The sequence below is a fragment of the Phoca vitulina genome, unplaced genomic scaffold (assembly GCF_004348235.1).
Source record: "Phoca vitulina isolate PV1807 unplaced genomic scaffold, GSC_HSeal_1.0 scaffold28, whole genome shotgun sequence".
Taxonomy (NCBI): domain Eukaryota; kingdom Metazoa; phylum Chordata; class Mammalia; order Carnivora; family Phocidae; genus Phoca; species Phoca vitulina.
In genome coordinates, this window is record NW_022589731.1 from 18,711,171 (window position 1) to 18,729,256 (window position 18,086).

At 44.6% G+C, this 18,086-nt stretch overlaps 1 protein-coding gene across 3 annotated transcripts; it reads left to right on the plus strand.

Annotated features, from left to right (window-relative positions):
• The first annotated feature begins 6 nt into the window (after window positions 1–6).
• Window positions 7–17,497, plus strand: PSTK (phosphoseryl-tRNA kinase). 3 transcript variants are annotated; one of them, XM_032423350.1, is made up of 7 exons: window positions 7–233; window positions 7,750–8,443; window positions 10,455–10,746; window positions 10,987–11,185; window positions 13,919–13,994; window positions 14,491–14,584; window positions 17,283–17,497. In XM_032423350.1, exons 2-7 carry the CDS (start codon window positions 8,228–8,230, stop codon window positions 17,480–17,482), a joined length of 1,077 nt encoding a protein of 358 aa, XP_032279241.1. In that variant the 5' UTR covers window positions 7–233; window positions 7,750–8,227; the 3' UTR covers window positions 17,483–17,497. The 3 variants fall into 3 exon arrangements, with proteins under 3 accessions (XP_032279241.1, XP_032279242.1, XP_032279243.1); XM_032423351.1 differs by lacking the exons at window positions 7–233; window positions 7,750–8,443 and adding an exon at window positions 267–615; XM_032423352.1 differs by lacking the exons at window positions 7–233; window positions 7,750–8,443 and adding an exon at window positions 270–498.
• Window positions 17,498–18,086: the final 589 nt, after the last annotated feature.

An 18,086-nucleotide genomic window follows, 5' to 3' on the forward strand; every position in this document is an offset into this window, starting at 1 on the left:
CTCCGCAGGCGGCATCCCAGGAAGAGGCCAGCATCGGGCGGCGGGTCAGTCCCACGTCCTCGGCCCCGGTCTCCATTCTGCCGCCGCCAGTTCAGGCTGAGCCCGGAACCTCTCTTCCAGGGCTTGCGTTTCTGCCAGGAACAGAAGGGAGGCGAAGAAGCAGACCGACTTCCGGCTCGGCTGGCTTCAAACCCAAGACCCACGGCTCCTCGCCCAGCCGGGAAGAAAACCAGGTACCGGAGACACGCATGCGCGCGCCAACCGGCTGCAGCAACGCGCTTCCAAACTGGGGGGCGGGGGTGGAGGGGGCCGAACTCCAGGACGGAGCATGCGCCCCGACGGCACCTGGACCTACCGCTGGAACTGTGCGCAGGCGCAGCGCGGGCGCGCGGGAACCGGGCGGTGTTTGCACGTGGGTCCGCGGACGTAGAAGGCTCTGTGGATGATGGTTGCCGGCCACTCGGGAGGGTCGGCCCAATGAGGAGAGTCGGTGGTCAGGTAGGAGTGGTGCGGTCGCTGCACGCGCCCCGGAGGACCTGCTGCCGACCGTCGCTGTGTCTGCAGTGGACGCGCCGCGGCCTTGCCGCCGACAGCAGCGGAGCGAGTGGGCGCTGGGTGCGTGCCTGCCGGCAGCTTGGCTGTAGCAGGCGGAGGTTTGCACGGCGTCCCCGAGTGGCAGTGGGGCCGCGGCGCCGGCCGGACGTGGCCGAGCCAGTGACCCGCTGGCGCGAGGGCGGGATGTCGACCGGGCTGACCTCGCTCCTTGTGGCCTCAGCGCTGGAGGGGAGGTGGAGGGAGACCGGGGCCGCAGGGGCGGTCCCCGCAGCCGTGGTCCGCAGCCCTGGCCCTGGCAGGAGCGAGCAGGAGCGGGGCCTCAGGCCTCTGGTGGTGTCGCCTCTGAGCTGCGACTTGAAGGACTTTTAAGGTTTGGGTTCCGGAAAGTGGAGCAGATGGAACTTTCTAGTTGCCCCTCAGGAGAGGAGGGTAACTGGTGCCTCCCCACCACCTCCACCCACCCTTTCCTGGAAAGGCTTGGCAGATGAGTTTCTCATCTTTTGAAAGAAAAAAGGAAATTAGATCACAGGTAATTTCCGGAGTCCTTAAATGTAAAGGTCCTTGGACTTTTACGAAGTTTTTCAGTCCTCCAGATTCATTCTAGGTCGTCTACATCAGTATTTCTATTCTATATATCCTGCTTCCTGCGGTCATAAATTTTCATTCATTAACATTTTGGGGAGTCCAAAGGAAAATACGCTTTTCTTCAAAACCACCAATCTTCAATTTAAGGAGGGAGATCAATGTTTTCAACTGAGTCTTCTGTTTTCAAGCACTAGCTTTCATCCAAACAATTCCTGGAGTTTCTTAACTGTCATAAGCCTTCATTCTCATAACCTCCATTCCATCCTCTGCACTGCCCTCTGCCCCTTCTAGTGCTTGATGTCCTCGTCACCCTTACTGGTTAGCATGACATAGAAAGCCCTTTGTACTGTGACTCTTGCCTGCCTCTTCCCACATACTGCCTCCCCACCTTGTAGTATTTTCCCCTCTATGTGGAATGCCCCTTTTGTGGGCAGGTAGGGAATATCCTGTTTATCATTCAAAAGCAAGCTGATATCCCCTTTCCCATAGAATTAAGCTAATTCCTCTGTACTATACTTGCCCTTTTTAATTATGTCAAGAAAAACCAGAGCTGGATGGTAAAAACAGATTTTATTTAGAACTATTGCAATAGGAGGAGGAGGTCCATATAGAACCAGGCTCCATTCTGAATATAGTGTGAACAAGTGGGAATTTATGCCCAAGGAGCAGGGTGGGGAGTCTGGTGGAAAATTACTAAGAGAAATCATCAGGGGTCAGGGGAGTTCTGGCTAAACCAGCCTAACAGAATTTTTGATGATGAGACGCCAGGATGATCAGACATCAACCTGGGGGTGGTGGAGGATGAGGAACCTGGAATATACTCCCCATCAAGGTGGTTATAGGAACTTAACTTTCCTCCCAGCAAGTACCACTTGGGTTGTATTTCCTCTCCTCCCTTCTGCTTCTGGCTCTTGCAAGGCCCTACAGTTGCCAGGGATTCCTTCTTCTCACCCTGCCTCCAGCTGGGCCTGTAATTAGGGAAGGAATGGGAAAGAAAGAGTGACTTCCCTACCCTTTTTCCCCAGCCCTCATTTATAGGTGCTTCCCACCCCATCTCATTTATAATCTCTGTTCTGGTTAGCAACATTGCTGTACTCTGTGCAGTTTTCAAAACAGCCTGGCATCAAGCTTTCTGAGGAAATGTAGAAATGATGGGGAAGCTCTTGATCTAGAGCTGAATCTGTGCCCACATCCATGACATCAACTATGTGACATCTTCTTATTCTGAAGTTGTTTTGTCCAGTAAAAGGATTAACTTGTTCGAAACTTGCACATTCCCAAAAAGACCTGGCGCTTGCCCAGCTCCTGGAAATATCCTCTAAGCCGTTGGAATATCCTGCTTGATAAAATTGTCTTTTGACTAGGGGCCTTGGGCCCTCCCATATCTAGGTCATGCTAAACAATGGGATTTATGATGAAGGATCACATTCTATTAATTTGACTTCTGAAAGGGTTGAAGACTGAGTAACTAACGTCAGCACCTGGGTGCTCTGTGCCTATATGACTCATCCCAATAAAAACGTTGGATACCAACCTCGGAGGAGCTTCCCTGGTTGGCAATATTCTGCACATGTCACACATTATTGCTGGGAGAATTAAGTGCTGTCATTACAACTCCCCTGGGAGGAGTCAACTGGAAGCTTGCATCTGGTCTCCCCTGGATTCTGTCCTATGTGCCTTTGCTTTTCTAGTTTTAATCTGCATCCTTTCATGTTTAAGAATCTGTTGTAAGGCACAAAGAGCAACAAGACATGGTTATATCTCATAACCATGAATATAACAGCTTTTCTGAGTCCTCCTAGCAAACCTTGAACCTGAGGGTGATCTTAGGGACCACAACACAGCTGTGGTCATCAGTATATGTCAAGAATTAGTCTTCCATTAGTAACAGCATTTAAATTCTAAGTGGGGAGAGTTGTAGAGGTTTTGTGGGTTTTTTTTTTTTTTAAGATTTTATGTACTTATTTTATTTAAGATTTTACTTATTTTTCAACAGAGAGAGAGAGACAGCAAGAGAGGGAACACAAGCAGGGGGAGTGGGAGAGGGAGAAGCAGGCATCCCGCTGAGCAGGGAGCCCGATGTGGGACTCGATCCCAGGACACTGGGATCATGACCTGAGCCGAAGGCAGATGCTTAACGACTGAGCCACCCAGGCGCCCAGATTTTATGTACTTATTTTAGAGAGCATGAGCCTGGGTTTGGGGGTGGGGGTGGGAGCAGAGGGAGAGGGACAAGCAGACTCTGTGCTCAGCCGGCGTTAGTCCCACGACTCTGAGATCATGACCTGAGCCAAAATCAAGAGTTGGATGCTTAACTGACTGAGCCACCCAGGTGCCCCTGGAGAGTTTTATTAGGGGATAGTGTGCATGGCTTTAAAAAAGAACCCCATCCTATTGTTACATGCTTTTCTTGCTTCCCTACCTCTGCCCACCATCACTACCCTAGAGTCTTAGTAAAGACAATAATTTAAAAATAAAACTAAGGGAAGAGATTTCTTTAAAAATACAAATAGAGGGGGGCACCTGGGTGGCTCAGTCGTTAAGTGTCTGCCTTCGGCTCAGGTCATGGTCCTGGGGCCCTGGGATCGAGCCCCGCATCAGGCTCCCTGCTCGGCGAGAAGCTGCTTCTCCCTCCCCCACTCTCCCTGCTTGTGTTCCCTCTCTTGCTGTGTCTCTCTCTGTCAAATAAATAAAATCTTAAAAAAAAATACAAATAGAGGTATTAGGGATGAGGTAGGTAGGAATCACATAACTGTGTCTTGTTGCTGTGTGTGCCGTACAACAGATTCTTAAACTTTCATTTTAAGACCCCTTTATTCCCTTAAATTATTGAAAACTGCAAAGAGATTTTGTTTGTATATTTTATCTTCATAATTTAAAAAAAAATTAACTTGTTCTGCTTGGATCTACAGTGTACACTAATGTGAATGAATCCAGTAAAAAGTAGATTGAAAAGGTAACCAGCATGAGTAAAATGGTATCTATGGAAAAATCCACTCCAGCTTCAGAATACCTGGCTTAAAATGAACTTTCGTAATGGACCTATTTAATGGGATTGTTTTATCCCACATTCTTGGGAACTCAGCAGTGACTTCTAGGTGAACCATCTCTTCTTTTGGTAAATTTATAATGGAGGAAAGTAGCATCCAAACTAAATAAACCGGATGATGTATTTTGCTATTTTTTGTTGTTTTTGTGACACTTGCATGTTCTGAAGAAGTAACCTATCAAAAATCCTACATAATATGCTCATAACTCACTTTGAATACTGCATTCTTCCTATAAAAAGTACCCATCTTTATGCAAAATTACAGAATTTGGGGATATGTTTATTAATGTTCCTCCAGGGATATGTTATAATATTGGATTTCAGGATAAGGGGAAACTATAAAATCCTTATACCAGTTTTACCTCTGATAGCTGTACTTTTATATATGATATAACAAGAACAGCCAAGGTAAATTTTCTTAATTGGTAGTTATATTTATCTCCAAATGTGTGGACATTTTACTTTTCTCACTTTCCTCAAATAAACTATGAGCTTTTTTTTTTTTTTTAACAGCAGGAGATGTCTTTATTTATGTGTGGATACCCAGCATTTAACACAGTATCTGGTACACAAGTACCAAACATAGAGTAATTTTCACAGTGTTAAAATAAAGCTCATTTATTAAGATGGTTGAGGACTTTGTTTTAAACATCTTTATAAGTATTTAAAATATATAACAATCGTAGGAAGTAAGGAAATAGTGAGAAAGCTCATTGGAATTGTTTTCTTCCAAGAGAGTTGTTCTGAAAGCTTAAGAAACCAGGACATTGAAATCTGTTCCATCATTGTTACTATGAATCAGAGGTTGCCCCAGATCTTCCTTTATCTTAGCTGAACTGCTTCTTACACCTGTGGTCTTTTCTCAGCCACTTTGGTGGTTCTTAGGCTTAATGAAATTAATGATTATTCTGGGTCTAAGTACCCACTTTCAGTACAGTAAGTCATTTACTCACTTTCACAATACCACATTTACTCACCTCACAATGCCAGGGGCAGAGTGGCCTTTGAGAAATCAGAAAAACACTACGTATTGTAAGGTTAGTTCATTGTTAAGATTAGTTCCAAGGTCTGGTAACATTTCAGTATCTGGCTCACATTTTAGGCTACCTTTGTTAGGTTTTTTAAAAAATCAATAGGAAGATAAGATTGGTGACTTGAAGATGATTCAACTGGAAATGATATTGATAGTATAGAAAAGGAGCCAGTAAGCGCACAAGTTTTACACTGGCCTGAAATTTACAGGAGTTTTTGAAATGGGTATGAACAAATACCTCACTGGAGAGAAAAGAAAGGCAGTTCATTTTCAACAGGCCCACGAGGAGGTGGCAGCTGAGGGGACATGCACTTACTAAATGTCTACTGGGTTATGGAATAACATGTTTTAGTTAATTATTTCAGTAATGAAAAGTGAGAGTTTGGAGAGGTTGTGAATGCCATGCTTGCAACGCCATGTTTGGGTTAAGGTAAAGCAGGTCAAGATATTTTTTTTAAAGATTTATTTATTTATTTGAGAGGGGGGAGGGGCAGAGGGAGAGAGAAAATCGTCAGGGGAGCCCAATGGGGCTCAATCCCACAACCCTGAGATCATGACCTGAGCCGAAATCAAGTCTGACACTTAACACACTAAGCCACCCAGGCGCCCCAGGTCAAGGTATTTTTAAAAATCTGACTAGAGGGGCGCCTGGGTGGCTCAGTCGTTAAGCGTCTGCCTTCGGCTCAGGTCATGATCCTGGGGCCCTGGGATCGAGCCCCACATTGGGCTCCATGCTCCACGGGAGGCCTGCTTCTCCCTCTCCCACTCCCCCTGCTTGTGTTCCCTCTCTCCCTGTGTCTATCTCTGTCAAATAAATAAAATCTTAAAAAAAAATAAAAATCTGACTAGAAAGGGCTTAGCTCTAGGAATTAGTAAAGAAAAAAGAAATTGGCAAAAGAGGTGAGGAGTGAGGTTTTAACTACCATTGCTGTGATTAAGGAAATCTGGGCTTTGGCAGGCTAGATTGTTAGTAGTTTCTGTTAGCAACTGAAGAACTTGAGTGCTGAGTTGGCAGAAAACAGTGTTAACCAGAGGAGGAAACCTGCTTCTGAAGATACTGGGGATGTCAGAAGGTGGAATCTCAGATTTTCTAAGTGCCCTTTTGAAGACTTCACTCATTATACAGATCAGGAAACTTAAACCCAGAGGAGTCAACACATTGCTCTTTGTGTTCACTTGCTCTCAGATGAATAGAGTTCCTCTTAAGGACATTTAACATTTTTGGAACAGGCAGCTGAGTCAAAGTGAATCGAAAGCTCTTGTGAGAAGAAACAAGTGAACAGCCTCCAACATGGGACAATTAGCTGAGGCAAAAATTGGGATTGGGTGCTGAGCACCTCCTACGATCTATGTGGTAGTCAAAGCAAAGGTCCCGTGCAATGCGTAGGGCTCTGAGGGGCAGAACTGACAGAACTAGGAAGGTGAGGTCTGTCAAGCAGTCTCTCCCCAAGTTCAAAGCAGAGTGACAGTTCCAGTATGGTGACTGACCAGCCTCCTTGTTTCTGAGGATCAGAAGGGACAGAATGAGGACAATTGAGGCTGCACTTAGTTACAGTGCCATGTGATAATCTAAGAGCGATTTAAATCAAGTTTAACATCCTAAATAGGAGTGACCTGTGCCCCTTCAAATTATGTGTTTGTATGTGAGGTAAAATGGGCCACAAATGTCTCTTGAGGATGAGGTTGCTTTTTGGTCCCATCCGTTGCCCCCTGTAACTACTGCAATGACACCAAAGATTAGATCAGTCTGAATATGGGTACTAGAATCTAACAGCAATGAAAGTTTTCCTCCCCAAAGCTCTTGGTATACTCAGCTTTTTCCTTAAATAACTGAGGTTGGAGGCAAAGGAGGTAGAGACACACATTGTCAGTAAGCAAGGCTTTTAAGTTCCAAACAGCTCCCGGTTCAGGCTCAATAAATGAACTAGATTTCTGCCCAAAGTTCTGTATCTTCATTGCTGACGCCATTCGAGCTTTGGACACTCGGACTCAGCAACCACCCCTAAACTCCCTTTCAGCTGGGGACCTTGGGCTTGCTGCCCCATTGGCATAACATACCTTTCTCGTTCTTGCACTGGACCAATGACCAAATGTCATGAAAGGAAGAGTATGCTTAACTCATGGCTCACCTTCAAGAGAAAATGTATGTGTACATGCTCTGTAGTTAAATTATATCAGATTTAACGTTGCGCTACTGATTGTATTTTGCCCCCTTTTATTGATTCTAACCTCATTTGCACACATTTTGAACTCACCACCTTATGACTAAGAAGTAATCGCCTTTAAAATAAGGTGAAAGTTGGAATCTGAATTCAACTTCTCCACATCACAACCCCATAGAAGGAATTTTATACCTCCCCACAGCCTAGTATTTCTCTTTTAACACTAAAATACCTACTGTCCTCTGCATGAATACATTGGAACGGAGGTCTAGGGATGTTCCTATCCTGCCTCCACTTCCTCACACTTGCTGCAGCTCAGGGCGCAGTACCTAATATTTACTTTGCCCTCCACCTGTCACATTTAGGAGGGGCAACGGAGCTCGGGCGTCGGACTGTCAACTTCGCCATATATTCTAACAGCAATTGACCTTTCAAAGACTGCTGGGGGAAGACGCTCAAAGTCTGTTCTGGGATTTTCCAAGGACCTCGCCTTAACGAGGTGCAATTCCCAGTGGCTTCAAGTTTCCAGCAGGGAGGATAAATCTGACCACCTAAGTCCAACTCTCTGACCCTTTGGGAAACGTCCAGGAGTTAGGAAACGCATCGCCGTGGTCTCTCCAGCCTAGAGGACTCGCCCCACAAAGAGCTCGGCACCAGCGATTCCGGTGACCACGGGGAGATCTCGGAGACCGCGGGGTCGCGCACCGTGTCAGGATTGGAAGACGCGCCCGCCGTTCCCTCCCGGCCCCAGGCGGCGCAGCAGCTGCGGGAGACTGCGCGTGCGCGCTGGGAGGACGGTTCCGGAGACGGCGTTCCCAGCCGCCTTCCGTCTCCGGCGACAGCATGAAGACCGCCGAGGACGCCAGAGGAGCGCGCAGCGAGGGACCGCAGGAGATAGGCCTCTGCCTTCTCTGCGGCCTCCCGGCAGCAGGAAAATCGACCTTGGCGCAGGCCCTCAGCCACCGGCTACGGCAGGAGCGGGGCTGGGCCGTCGGCGTCGTCACCTATGATGACGTCATGCCGGACGCGTTCCTGGAGGAGGCGAGCGCGCGGCCATTGGTCAGTACGGAAGGGGCGGGGCCTAGACCCCTGTCTTGGAAGGAAATGAAGGGGCTCCTACTAAATGCTGGACTACACCTAGTGTGGGAGGTGCGTCCCTGACAGAGGGGGAGAGACCGGGATTCAAGAAGAGTGGAGTTGGTTTAATACAGAATATGTTGACTCCATCTTAAAGTAATTCATTGTAGAGATTTATATGTCTATTTGGGGCATGTATGTATTGTATCTTCTATAGAGTGAGGCTTAAAACAGCGTTAGGTTATGTCAGCGTGTAAGGTGGAACCCCCACCCACCCTGGTCAGGAATGCTCTTGAAAAATCCTTTAGGAAGAATATTCTTAGGAAGGGGCGGAATCTCTTAAAAATTTCAACACAGCCAGTTTAACATCCAGCCATAGGCGAATCTTTGTGGATCTTTAAGTTTATACAATTTGCGGAAATTTTTTTAAGTAAAAGGATACAGAATTATAAATAACAAAATTCCTAGAGTCCCTCCCATGGTAATAGAGAGTGGCTGTACAAATGAAGGGCCTGGCCTCTGAAGCTCACTCTTCATTCATCTCAGGCTAAATCTTCCTCTGCCAGCATAGGAAAAGATGGTTGTTTCTTAGTTGACCACCAGATGAAGTAACGGGCTTCTGTTTAGTGACCAGCTTGTATGTTCCAAGTACACACTTCCCTTTAAGCCTTCAAATCACACTCAGCGCAGCGAGATGCATCCCCGTGGAGAAGCATATGAAAACAGATCTCTGAGGGGAGAGTAGATTCATGTCACCCATCTCATTCTCACTCTAGACCAAATCCTCTTTGACATGACAGATTCTGAAAAACTAAAATATATTTGTCGTTTAATACCCTAGTGTAGATGGATGCACCTAAATAACATGCAAGTATGATGTGATTCCACTCTGTAAATATGTATGTACAAACACAGTACATTTGGTGGATGGAAACATTTTGGACTGCTCCAGCAAAATTATATATACTTTCTTATTCTTGTTTAATTGTGAGGTAAATGCAATATCAAGTCCCTGGTAGCACTGGATTTAGTTGGATGATAGTATTTTCACCACTTGAGTGAAAGCTGAAAGTTGTTGATAGGAATCGTTATTTGCTGGGCTTTTTCCTCACTTTTATTATATTTTTTCCACTCCTCACTACAGACGAAGGCCACGGGACTCACCTAGTCACCATGGGTAGGAAACTCACCTTCTAGGAAGTGATCTTGTTTCCTTTTTAGTAGGTTTAGGTGATGTATTTGTTACATGTGTTGTAATCTCAGTGATGTGGCAGGGCATGGACAGGCGGGAGAGGGATCCTTATCTCGTGTTCCTATGTGTTCTCTCCAGCCTGGACCTCATAACTCTGTCCCTGCTGTCCACAGTGCTTGAGCAGCACAAGATTACCTGTATTCTCAAGTTATTCTCTTCCCTTCAGTCTACCTTCTCGGTCGTTCCCCATCCCATTTCAACCCTGTTGTTAGCCTGAAGTCTTTTCATCTTGACCCAGGCATCTTTCAGCTGATCTTTTCTGTCCACAACTTTTCTCATTTCAAGGGCAAACCAGCATAGGTATATCTAAGCCAGACTATTTTATTTCGGCAGGATATTGATTTTGGCTCCTCATTTCTCCTGGAGGGTAACAATGGACGGACGATTGATCTAGCAGAGAAATACAGATGTGCAAACAAATGCCTACACCCTCTGCTAGAGTGGAGACCCGCTATATGCAGAGCAGGATGTCACGTAGGCAAGGGAGGGTCTGAGCTGCCTGCTGCGTGGTTGAGTCTGAGGAGACTTCAGAGGACTAACATCAGTGAGTAGGAGTTTCTGGGCAGAGAAAACCATATATACACGGAGATACGGAGGCATGACAGAAGAAGTTGTGCTCAGAGAATTCCAAATGGTTTAGCGCTGTGAGCTGAAATGTCCCTGTACGGCGGGTGGCGATTAATCGGGACCACCCTACTGGCCAGAACCTAATGAAAATTGTAATTCTTCCGTCTTTTGTAGCCATCCCAATGGAAATTGCTTCGACAGGAACTGTTGAAGTACCTAGAATACTTCTTGATGGCTGTCATTAACGGGTGTCAGATGTCTGTCCCACCCAACAGGACTGCAGCCCTGTGGGAGGATTTTATAAGCTGCTTAAAGGATCAAGATCTGATATCTTCTGCTGCGCTGGAGACCCAGTCTTGCTACCTCTTAACGAAGATTGCTGTTTCTAGACCTTTGTTTTTGATTTTAGATGACAACTTTTATTATCAAAGTATGAGATACGAAGTCTACCAACTGGCTCGGAAATGTAATTCAAACATTTTTTTTCTTACACACAGACATTTGTTTGCATATCAAAATCACTACCGTTCTTAGAATTTAATTGGATCGGGAAGTTAGTATTGATTTACTTAATTCTCAAAGCTAGATGTTCAGCATTGCAAATGGTTTTTCCTGCTGCAGCCGGGATAATTTGTCTAATTTGTTTATGTCACATTTTGGAAAAAAACAGTGCACCAGTAATTCTGTGGTTTAATGTTGTTTTCAGATTCATTAGGCTTTTGCCAGCTCTTTTTAGATTGTTCTCTCGAGACCTGTTTACAGAGGAATGGCCAGAGATGCCGGCCACTGCCTGCCGAGACCATTCACCTGATGGCAAGAAAGATAGAGAAGCCCAACCCTGGGAAAAATGCTTGGGAACACAACAGCCTCACAATTCAGAGTACCCCGTGCTCTTCTGAGGCCAGGTATCCCACGCAAAGCCGACCTTCACCGGGTACCTCCCTGAGCCGGGCACAGTGCTCCTTGCTTGACTCATGTCCACTTGGTTAATCCTTACACAAGCCTTAGAGAGAGATTGTTACCTTCCCTTTACGGAGAAGAGGCAACCGAGTGAGAAAGTTTGTTTGCCCAGAGCCCTCGAGCTTGTGGCAGCGGAGACGTGTGCATGCAAACGTGTACTCTCGTTAAGACTGTGTTGTCGCAAGAGATCCGCACAGGGAATGCAGAGTAGGGTGCATCTTTGAAAGTCTTGCTAAAGTAACACAGTCTAAAGAGGTTGCCCAGTAATTTTCTTCTAGAAAGAAAAAGGGTGGAAGTGGCCGAGTCGGAATTTTGCCTTCAACCTCCCTATTGTTACACCGCTGCGTGTGTGTGAGGCTTGTGGGCTGTGGTGCTAATGCTTCCGTTCATGATCTGTGTCTCGAGAGTTCTGCGGCAGCACATTTGTAATGGAATTTTCCCGGATGACGGAAACGTCCTCTGTCCAGTGTAGCGGCTGCTGGCCACGCAACTGTTGAGCTCTTGGAACAGCCAGCGCCTCTGATGGCCCGAATTTTAAATTTTATTTTAATTGCTTTAAACTTAAATAGCCTCCTGTGGCTCGTGGTTATTGTATCATAGCAGAGTTCTAGAGCTCTATTGCCTACATTTCCTCAGCCCCTGCCTAGCTGTTGTCCACAGGGGGTCAGGAGTTTTTATTTTTTTATTTTTTTATTTTTTTTAAAGACTTGAGAGAGAGAGAAAGAGCATGAGTGGTGGGAGCGGCAGGCAGAGGGAGAGGGAGAAGCAGACTCCCCACTGAGCAAGGGGCTCAACGTGGGGCTCGATCCCAGGACCCTGGGATCATGACCTGAGCAGAAGGCAGACGCTTAATGACTGAGCCACCCAGGCGCCCTGGATCAGCAATTTTTAAAACACTAATTTTTAAAATTCATTCCTCAAAATGTTTGGTTCCCAAGATACAGTTTTCCATGCATTTCATAATATATACTTGAATATACTAAAAAAAAAAAAATGGATTTAAGAGGCTGTTGTTTATAGGGTTTATGAAATGAGCTACTGCTGAGGTTTCTAATTTTAACATCCTGAAATTTTGAGCAGGCCCGTAACCAGCTGATTGCTACTCATTCTGGAATACTTAAAATTTTTTCCTTTGGAAGTTGAATGGCTGGTTGAGGCATCGAGATACCTATCCCGTGAGAATGGCCTAATGTTATCAATGCTTTGAGACCAGTGAGGGCCAGTTCTTCCTAAAAGCAAGGAAGAGTGTGAGTTTCTCCCATGCTGTTGCCAACACAGCATAATCTGTTTTGTCTTGGGTCTTCAGAACCTGGCCGCCTGTTCTCACAGGTCCAGAATAGTTACAGCATCAGTGAAGGGGTTGTTTGAAACCTGGTGGCCCTGTATTGGAAGTTGAAAGATGATCTGACAAATGTACCTTCTCCAGGCTTCCCTAAGATACTACTATGTAACCACCACTACGGCTAATAGTGTTACTACTCAGAGCAACAGCAGATACTATGTATCGGGCATGTTCTGAACGCGTCATATGTTTAATCTCATTCAATCCTCACAAACAACTCTTGAGGATAAATAGATTATCCCCATTTTATAGATGCGGTAACTGGCCCAGGTAAGTAAGGTAACACATCCAGGTAGTAAGTGGCAGACCCAAGGTTTGGACCCAGTGCAGTCTCACTCACTCCAGAACCTGGCTCTTTCCAGCGTGAGAAAGATCATCTTGAGGTTGAAATTTAACTCACACTGGCCTAAATTGTTTCAGTGCCACGCTCTGCACTCTGAGTAGAATTTAAACTCCTCACCATAAATTACGTGTTCTAACCCAGTTAACTTGCAACCTCATATCCTACTACTTTCCCCCGTTGCTGCTTGTCAACCAAACTGGCCTTTGTTCCATGAACAGGAGGAGCTTGTTCTTGCCTCAGGGCCTTTGTACTTGCTGTCCCCTCTACTCTCCCCACTTATTTATGCTTGATTGACTTTCCTGACCAGTGTTCATTGGACTAAGCAGTCACTCTCTTAACACCATCACTTTGTTTATGGTCTTTACTCAAACACTTGTCACTATCTAAAATTATAATTTTTTGCTTAATTATTGAGACAGACAATGGAATCATTACCAGGCTTAGAGAGGATAGGGATTTCGCTGTACCCCACCCCACTTAGCACAGAGTCTCACATACATGGTTGTATATTTTTCATATAAGAAGATACTCAATAAAATCTTGTTAAATGAATGAATTCTGCCTCAGCACTCCGTGGCCCCTTGACCAGTGAATAACTTCGCTAACCTACATCCAGTAAACAAGCAGAAGCCAGAAAGTACAGACCAAGTATCCTTCTTTAGAGAATAAAATAGAGCTGTAGTAGCCTAAAGTTTAGCACTTAATGAGGGACAAGAGAGGATGTCTTTCGAAAGCTTATTGAAATGTTTTAGGAAATTAATATTTTTTAAATAAGGGGATTCTTTTGCCTTGTAATTTGTTTTGGGCTTCTACTTTTAGATTTTGCAAGTAGAAAGTAGCTTCCAAATCATTTCGCTTTTCCCCTTTGGCTTAGGATCTTGGGGTTATAGCATATTTATTCCTCTAGAATTCAATTTAGTATTCATAAACACCAGTTCTTTTAAAAAAAGATGTTTGATATAAGGATTTATTTTATCTCCCCTTCTCTCATAGCCTGAAGTTGACTGATTTATTGCTTACTGCTTTGGAAAATCCAGTAAAATATATTGAGGACAATGTGGAACAAAAGGTAAATCTTCCAGTATAGATTTAGTATACATGGGAAGGCACCGCTTTCTGAAGGAATGAATGTCTTTTTGAGCTGAGTGTAAACTCTGAGTAAAATGTGGAAAATGCTGTCACTGCCGTGGTGTCCCGGCAGCTCTCAGCTTCTGACTCCTGGCTGCGGTGGTGCGTCAGCTGGTCGGAGCCAGTTGTCAAACTCTCAGAAATGTTGGAGCCTGTCGCCCATTATATTGGCGTTGGTAACTTGAAACGGGCAAGGACAGGAATACGTGCGCCAGAGACATTGACAAACACTGGAAACAGGTTGTGTTGCTCTTGTTTCTGGAGAGCCTGTTATTAGACATTTACCAGCAGCCGCTATCTAGATGGGACCCATCTTCTAGGGAAGGACCACCGGAACAGAAAAGCCATCTTCACTTTCCTTTTCGTCTTATCAAATACATGTCACACTTCAGCCGTCCTTTTCTAAAACTTCCAATAACGATGTCTGTGTTACATAGGAAACAGACAGAATTATCTGTTCAACTAACGTTCTGCATCAAGCTGACCAGACGCTCCGAAGGATTGTCTCTCAGACGATGAAGGAAGCAAAAGGTATGTTGGGTAGTTGAATGGGGTTTAGTTGATACGACTTTGCTGCTATGCCTGTCTCCTTGACACTTTGGGTAGTTTATTAGCTTTCAGTCCTAACATTTACATCGTGTTTTCAGTTTCAGTATGCAACTTGGTTATATAAAAACTAAAAATTCTACCCCTAGAACAGGGTATTCATCCATCCAATACATTTTTATTGAGTGGTGACTCTGTACTGGGCTTTATTCTAGATACCGGGGCATCAGAAGGGAGCAGAATGTTATACTGAGCAGACAGACAGACAGACAAGCACATGAGTATCTGCTGGTGCCCTGAAGAAAAATAAAATAGGGAAAGGCAATGTAGAGTGATGGGAGAGCTTCTTTTTAAAGGGTAGTCTGGAAGGCTTCTCAGCGATGACATTAAAGCTGAGATATGAATGAACAGAAAGAGCAAACATGCAGTCATCTGATAGTAGATCGTTCCAGGCAGTGGCCACAAATGCAGAAGCCCAGAGGTGAAGTTGTCTGGTAGGTTCTAGAGCAGAAAAGTGGCAATTAAGTCGGGTGAAGTAAGGAACGGGGAGAGGTGGTCAGGGGCCACATGTCAAATCGGCAAGCTCAGTGTGTTGTCTGTCTGAACTTGAATGGAGTATGTGCTAGTTCTAGAAAATAACTCCTTCAGATTTTAAATATTGAACTCTTTGCTTTATTTAAATTTTGATTTAAAAACTATCGTTAGCTTAACATTTCTTGAGCTTTTATGTGCTCAGTGTTGCCAGTCTTTACAGCCCCATGAGGTGAGTGTAGTTTTATAGACAGGGACATGAAGGTTCTGGGAGGATCAAGTAACTGGTGCAAGGCTGAACAGCTACGAGATGCTTGGACAGCCTGGGTTCAGAGTCAAGTCTGACTCCAGTGTGCTTTCTTTTAGGCTCCCCACATCACCAGCATTGATCATTAATACCTTTACAAAAGCTTAGAACTGTTGGGAAAGCAAACAGTACACTAACCATATGGTGTTTTTCATACGATCCATAAGCAGATTTTATCTTGTACCCTAGGGTGTAGCCCAGTACACGAACACATGCATGTGTAGCAACAAGTTTCACAAAACCCTCACATGTGTAGTGGGCTCTCCTATGTTCTATTTGATTTCATTTTAGAAAAACGCTGCTTGCAACTTACATCTCACCGGTAGGTTACAGTCCAAAGTTTGAAAACCAAAGGCCTGGAACAAACAGCAGCATAATTAGAATAGAGACAAAGATAGTTGCAGGAGTTCTCTCTCAACCATTTGCCTTTCTTGCCTTCTATATAAAATGAAGAGAAGGGGCGAAGGGGGAATAGGATTATGCCCAAATCACTCTTGACTCATTTCCTACCCATTACAATACACATTTATTTATTTATTTAGGTGAGGGAGGTGCTACTAGCTTCTAGATCCATACTTAAATGAAATTAGAAATTCATTTCTCCTACCATCAAGAAAGTGAAAAGACAGCCTACATATCAGGAAAAAACACTTGGAGATCATAAGAGACTTGTATCCAAAAGAGGTAAAGGACTGGTACCACTCAGCAATAAAGACAATCCAATTTTAAAAATGGGCAAAGGGTCTGAATAGACATTTCTCCATCTCAATGGCCAAACCATAAGAAAACACACTTATCAGTAGTCCTCGGGGAAATGCAAACCAAAACCACGAGATCCCACTGCACACCCACTAGGCCAGTGCAAGCAGTGGTGAGGATGTGGAGAAATGCAGACCCTCGTCCACTGCTGATGGGTATGGTGCAGCTGCTTTGGCAAACAGCCGAGCAGCTCCTCAAACGATTAAACGGAGTTACCAGGGGACCCAGCCATCCCACTCCTATGTATCTGCTCAAGAGAATTGAGAACACATGTTCATACAAATATGTGTACACAAATATTTGTGTCAGCATTATTCCTAGTAGCCAGGATGAACCTTGAAAACAGTATGCAAAGTGAAACAAGCCATCGCAAAAAGCCGCATTGCTTGAGTCCCCTCATGTGAAATGCCCAGAAGGGGGAAATCTAGAGCCCCATTAGTACATTAGTGGTTGCTTAGGGATTTGGAGTGGGGTGGAGGCTGGGGTAGGAGGGTGGGAGCTAATGGACGCAGGTTTCTGAGACGATGAGATGTTCTCAAATGGACTGTGGGGATAGGTGCCTGCAAGTATACTGAATCGTAGTTTAAATGAATAGAGTGTATGGTGTGCCAGTTTTCTGTAAAGCTGTTTAATAACAAAGCAATTTTGTTTCAGTCACATTACCCACATGGCTGGTGGCTGTTGAGTTGAGTAGGACAGAACATTTTCATCACTGTAGGAAGTTATAGATTAGACAACTGCTCTAGAGATTTATCACAGTTTCAAACCAAATTGTCATTTCCTAGTTCTGCTTTTTTGCCTTACTACCTGTTAGTTCAAGAAGATTCTAAATCAACTATCTTGTCAACAACAAAAATCCTTTTCAGGCTTATCTTTTCTGCTCACGCATTTCATAGCCAGGTATTGAAAAGATTTGTTTGCTATCACATGAATGGGACCTTTGTTTCTATAGTACACCTACTCGACTGATTATTAACAGAATAATCTGGTTTGTCTGAAGTATTCAAATTCATTTCCTGATGTTATCAGACAGCCCAACTTGATTTAGTTTACACAAATAATTTTGAGAGTATCTTTTCGTTTTAGATGAACAAGTGCTTCCTTTCAACTTGAAGCTTCTAGCAGAAGAACTCAACAAGCTCAAAGCCGAGTTTTTGGAGGACCTAAGACATGGAAACAAAAAATACCTGTGCTCTCAACAAACCATCCACATATCAGATGTTATTTCTTTTTTTCATTATGAGAAAGACAACATTGTCCAGAAATATTTTTCAAAGCCGCATTAAAACTTCTGAACTTCCGATCAAATGTCTGATATTGGTTAAGATTTTGTGAACTAAAACAATTTTGTGTTACTGGACGTTTTCTTGCCCAGTGATGGGAATTGCCAAAGACTTATTTAAAAAAAAGCAACAGGGGGCGCCTGGGTGGCTCAGTCGTTAAGCGTCTGCCTTCGGCTCAGGTCATGATCCCAGGGTCCTGGGATCGAGCCCCGCATCGGGCTCCCTGCTCTGTGGGAAGCCTGCTTCTCCCTCTCCCACTCCCCCCTGCTTGTGTTCCCTCTCTTGCTCTCTGTCAAAAAAATAAATAAAATCTTAAAAAAATAAATAAAAAAAAGCAACAGTCCATTCTAAAGATCCATTTGTCATAACAGAAATAACCTCAGTCAGTCACTTGTCAGACATGACATGGATAATTAGGCATCAGAGGCAGGCAGGCAGGCATCCTCATTTATGTGCCAAACCCTGAGGGCAGGGATGGTGGGGACAGGGGTCTTATTGAATGGTTCATCAGGAAAGCAGAAAGACGAGGAAGGAGACAAGATGTGGATGCATGGAGCCGTTTTTGTCTTTAACTCATGCGACTGATCTTCTCATGGGTAAGGCATTC

Coding starts and splice junctions, on each gene's coding strand:
- PSTK (XM_032423350.1), top strand. CDS start 8,228: ATGAAGACCGCCGAGGACGCCAGAGGAGCGCGCAGCGAGGGACCGCAG. Junction 11,186..13,918: donor CCGTGCTCTTCTGAGGCCAG/GTATCCCACGCA, acceptor CTTCTCTCATAG/CCTGAAGTTGACTGATTTAT. Junction 13,995..14,490: donor AGGACAATGTGGAACAAAAG/GTAAATCTTCCA, acceptor TGTGTTACATAG/GAAACAGACAGAATTATCTG.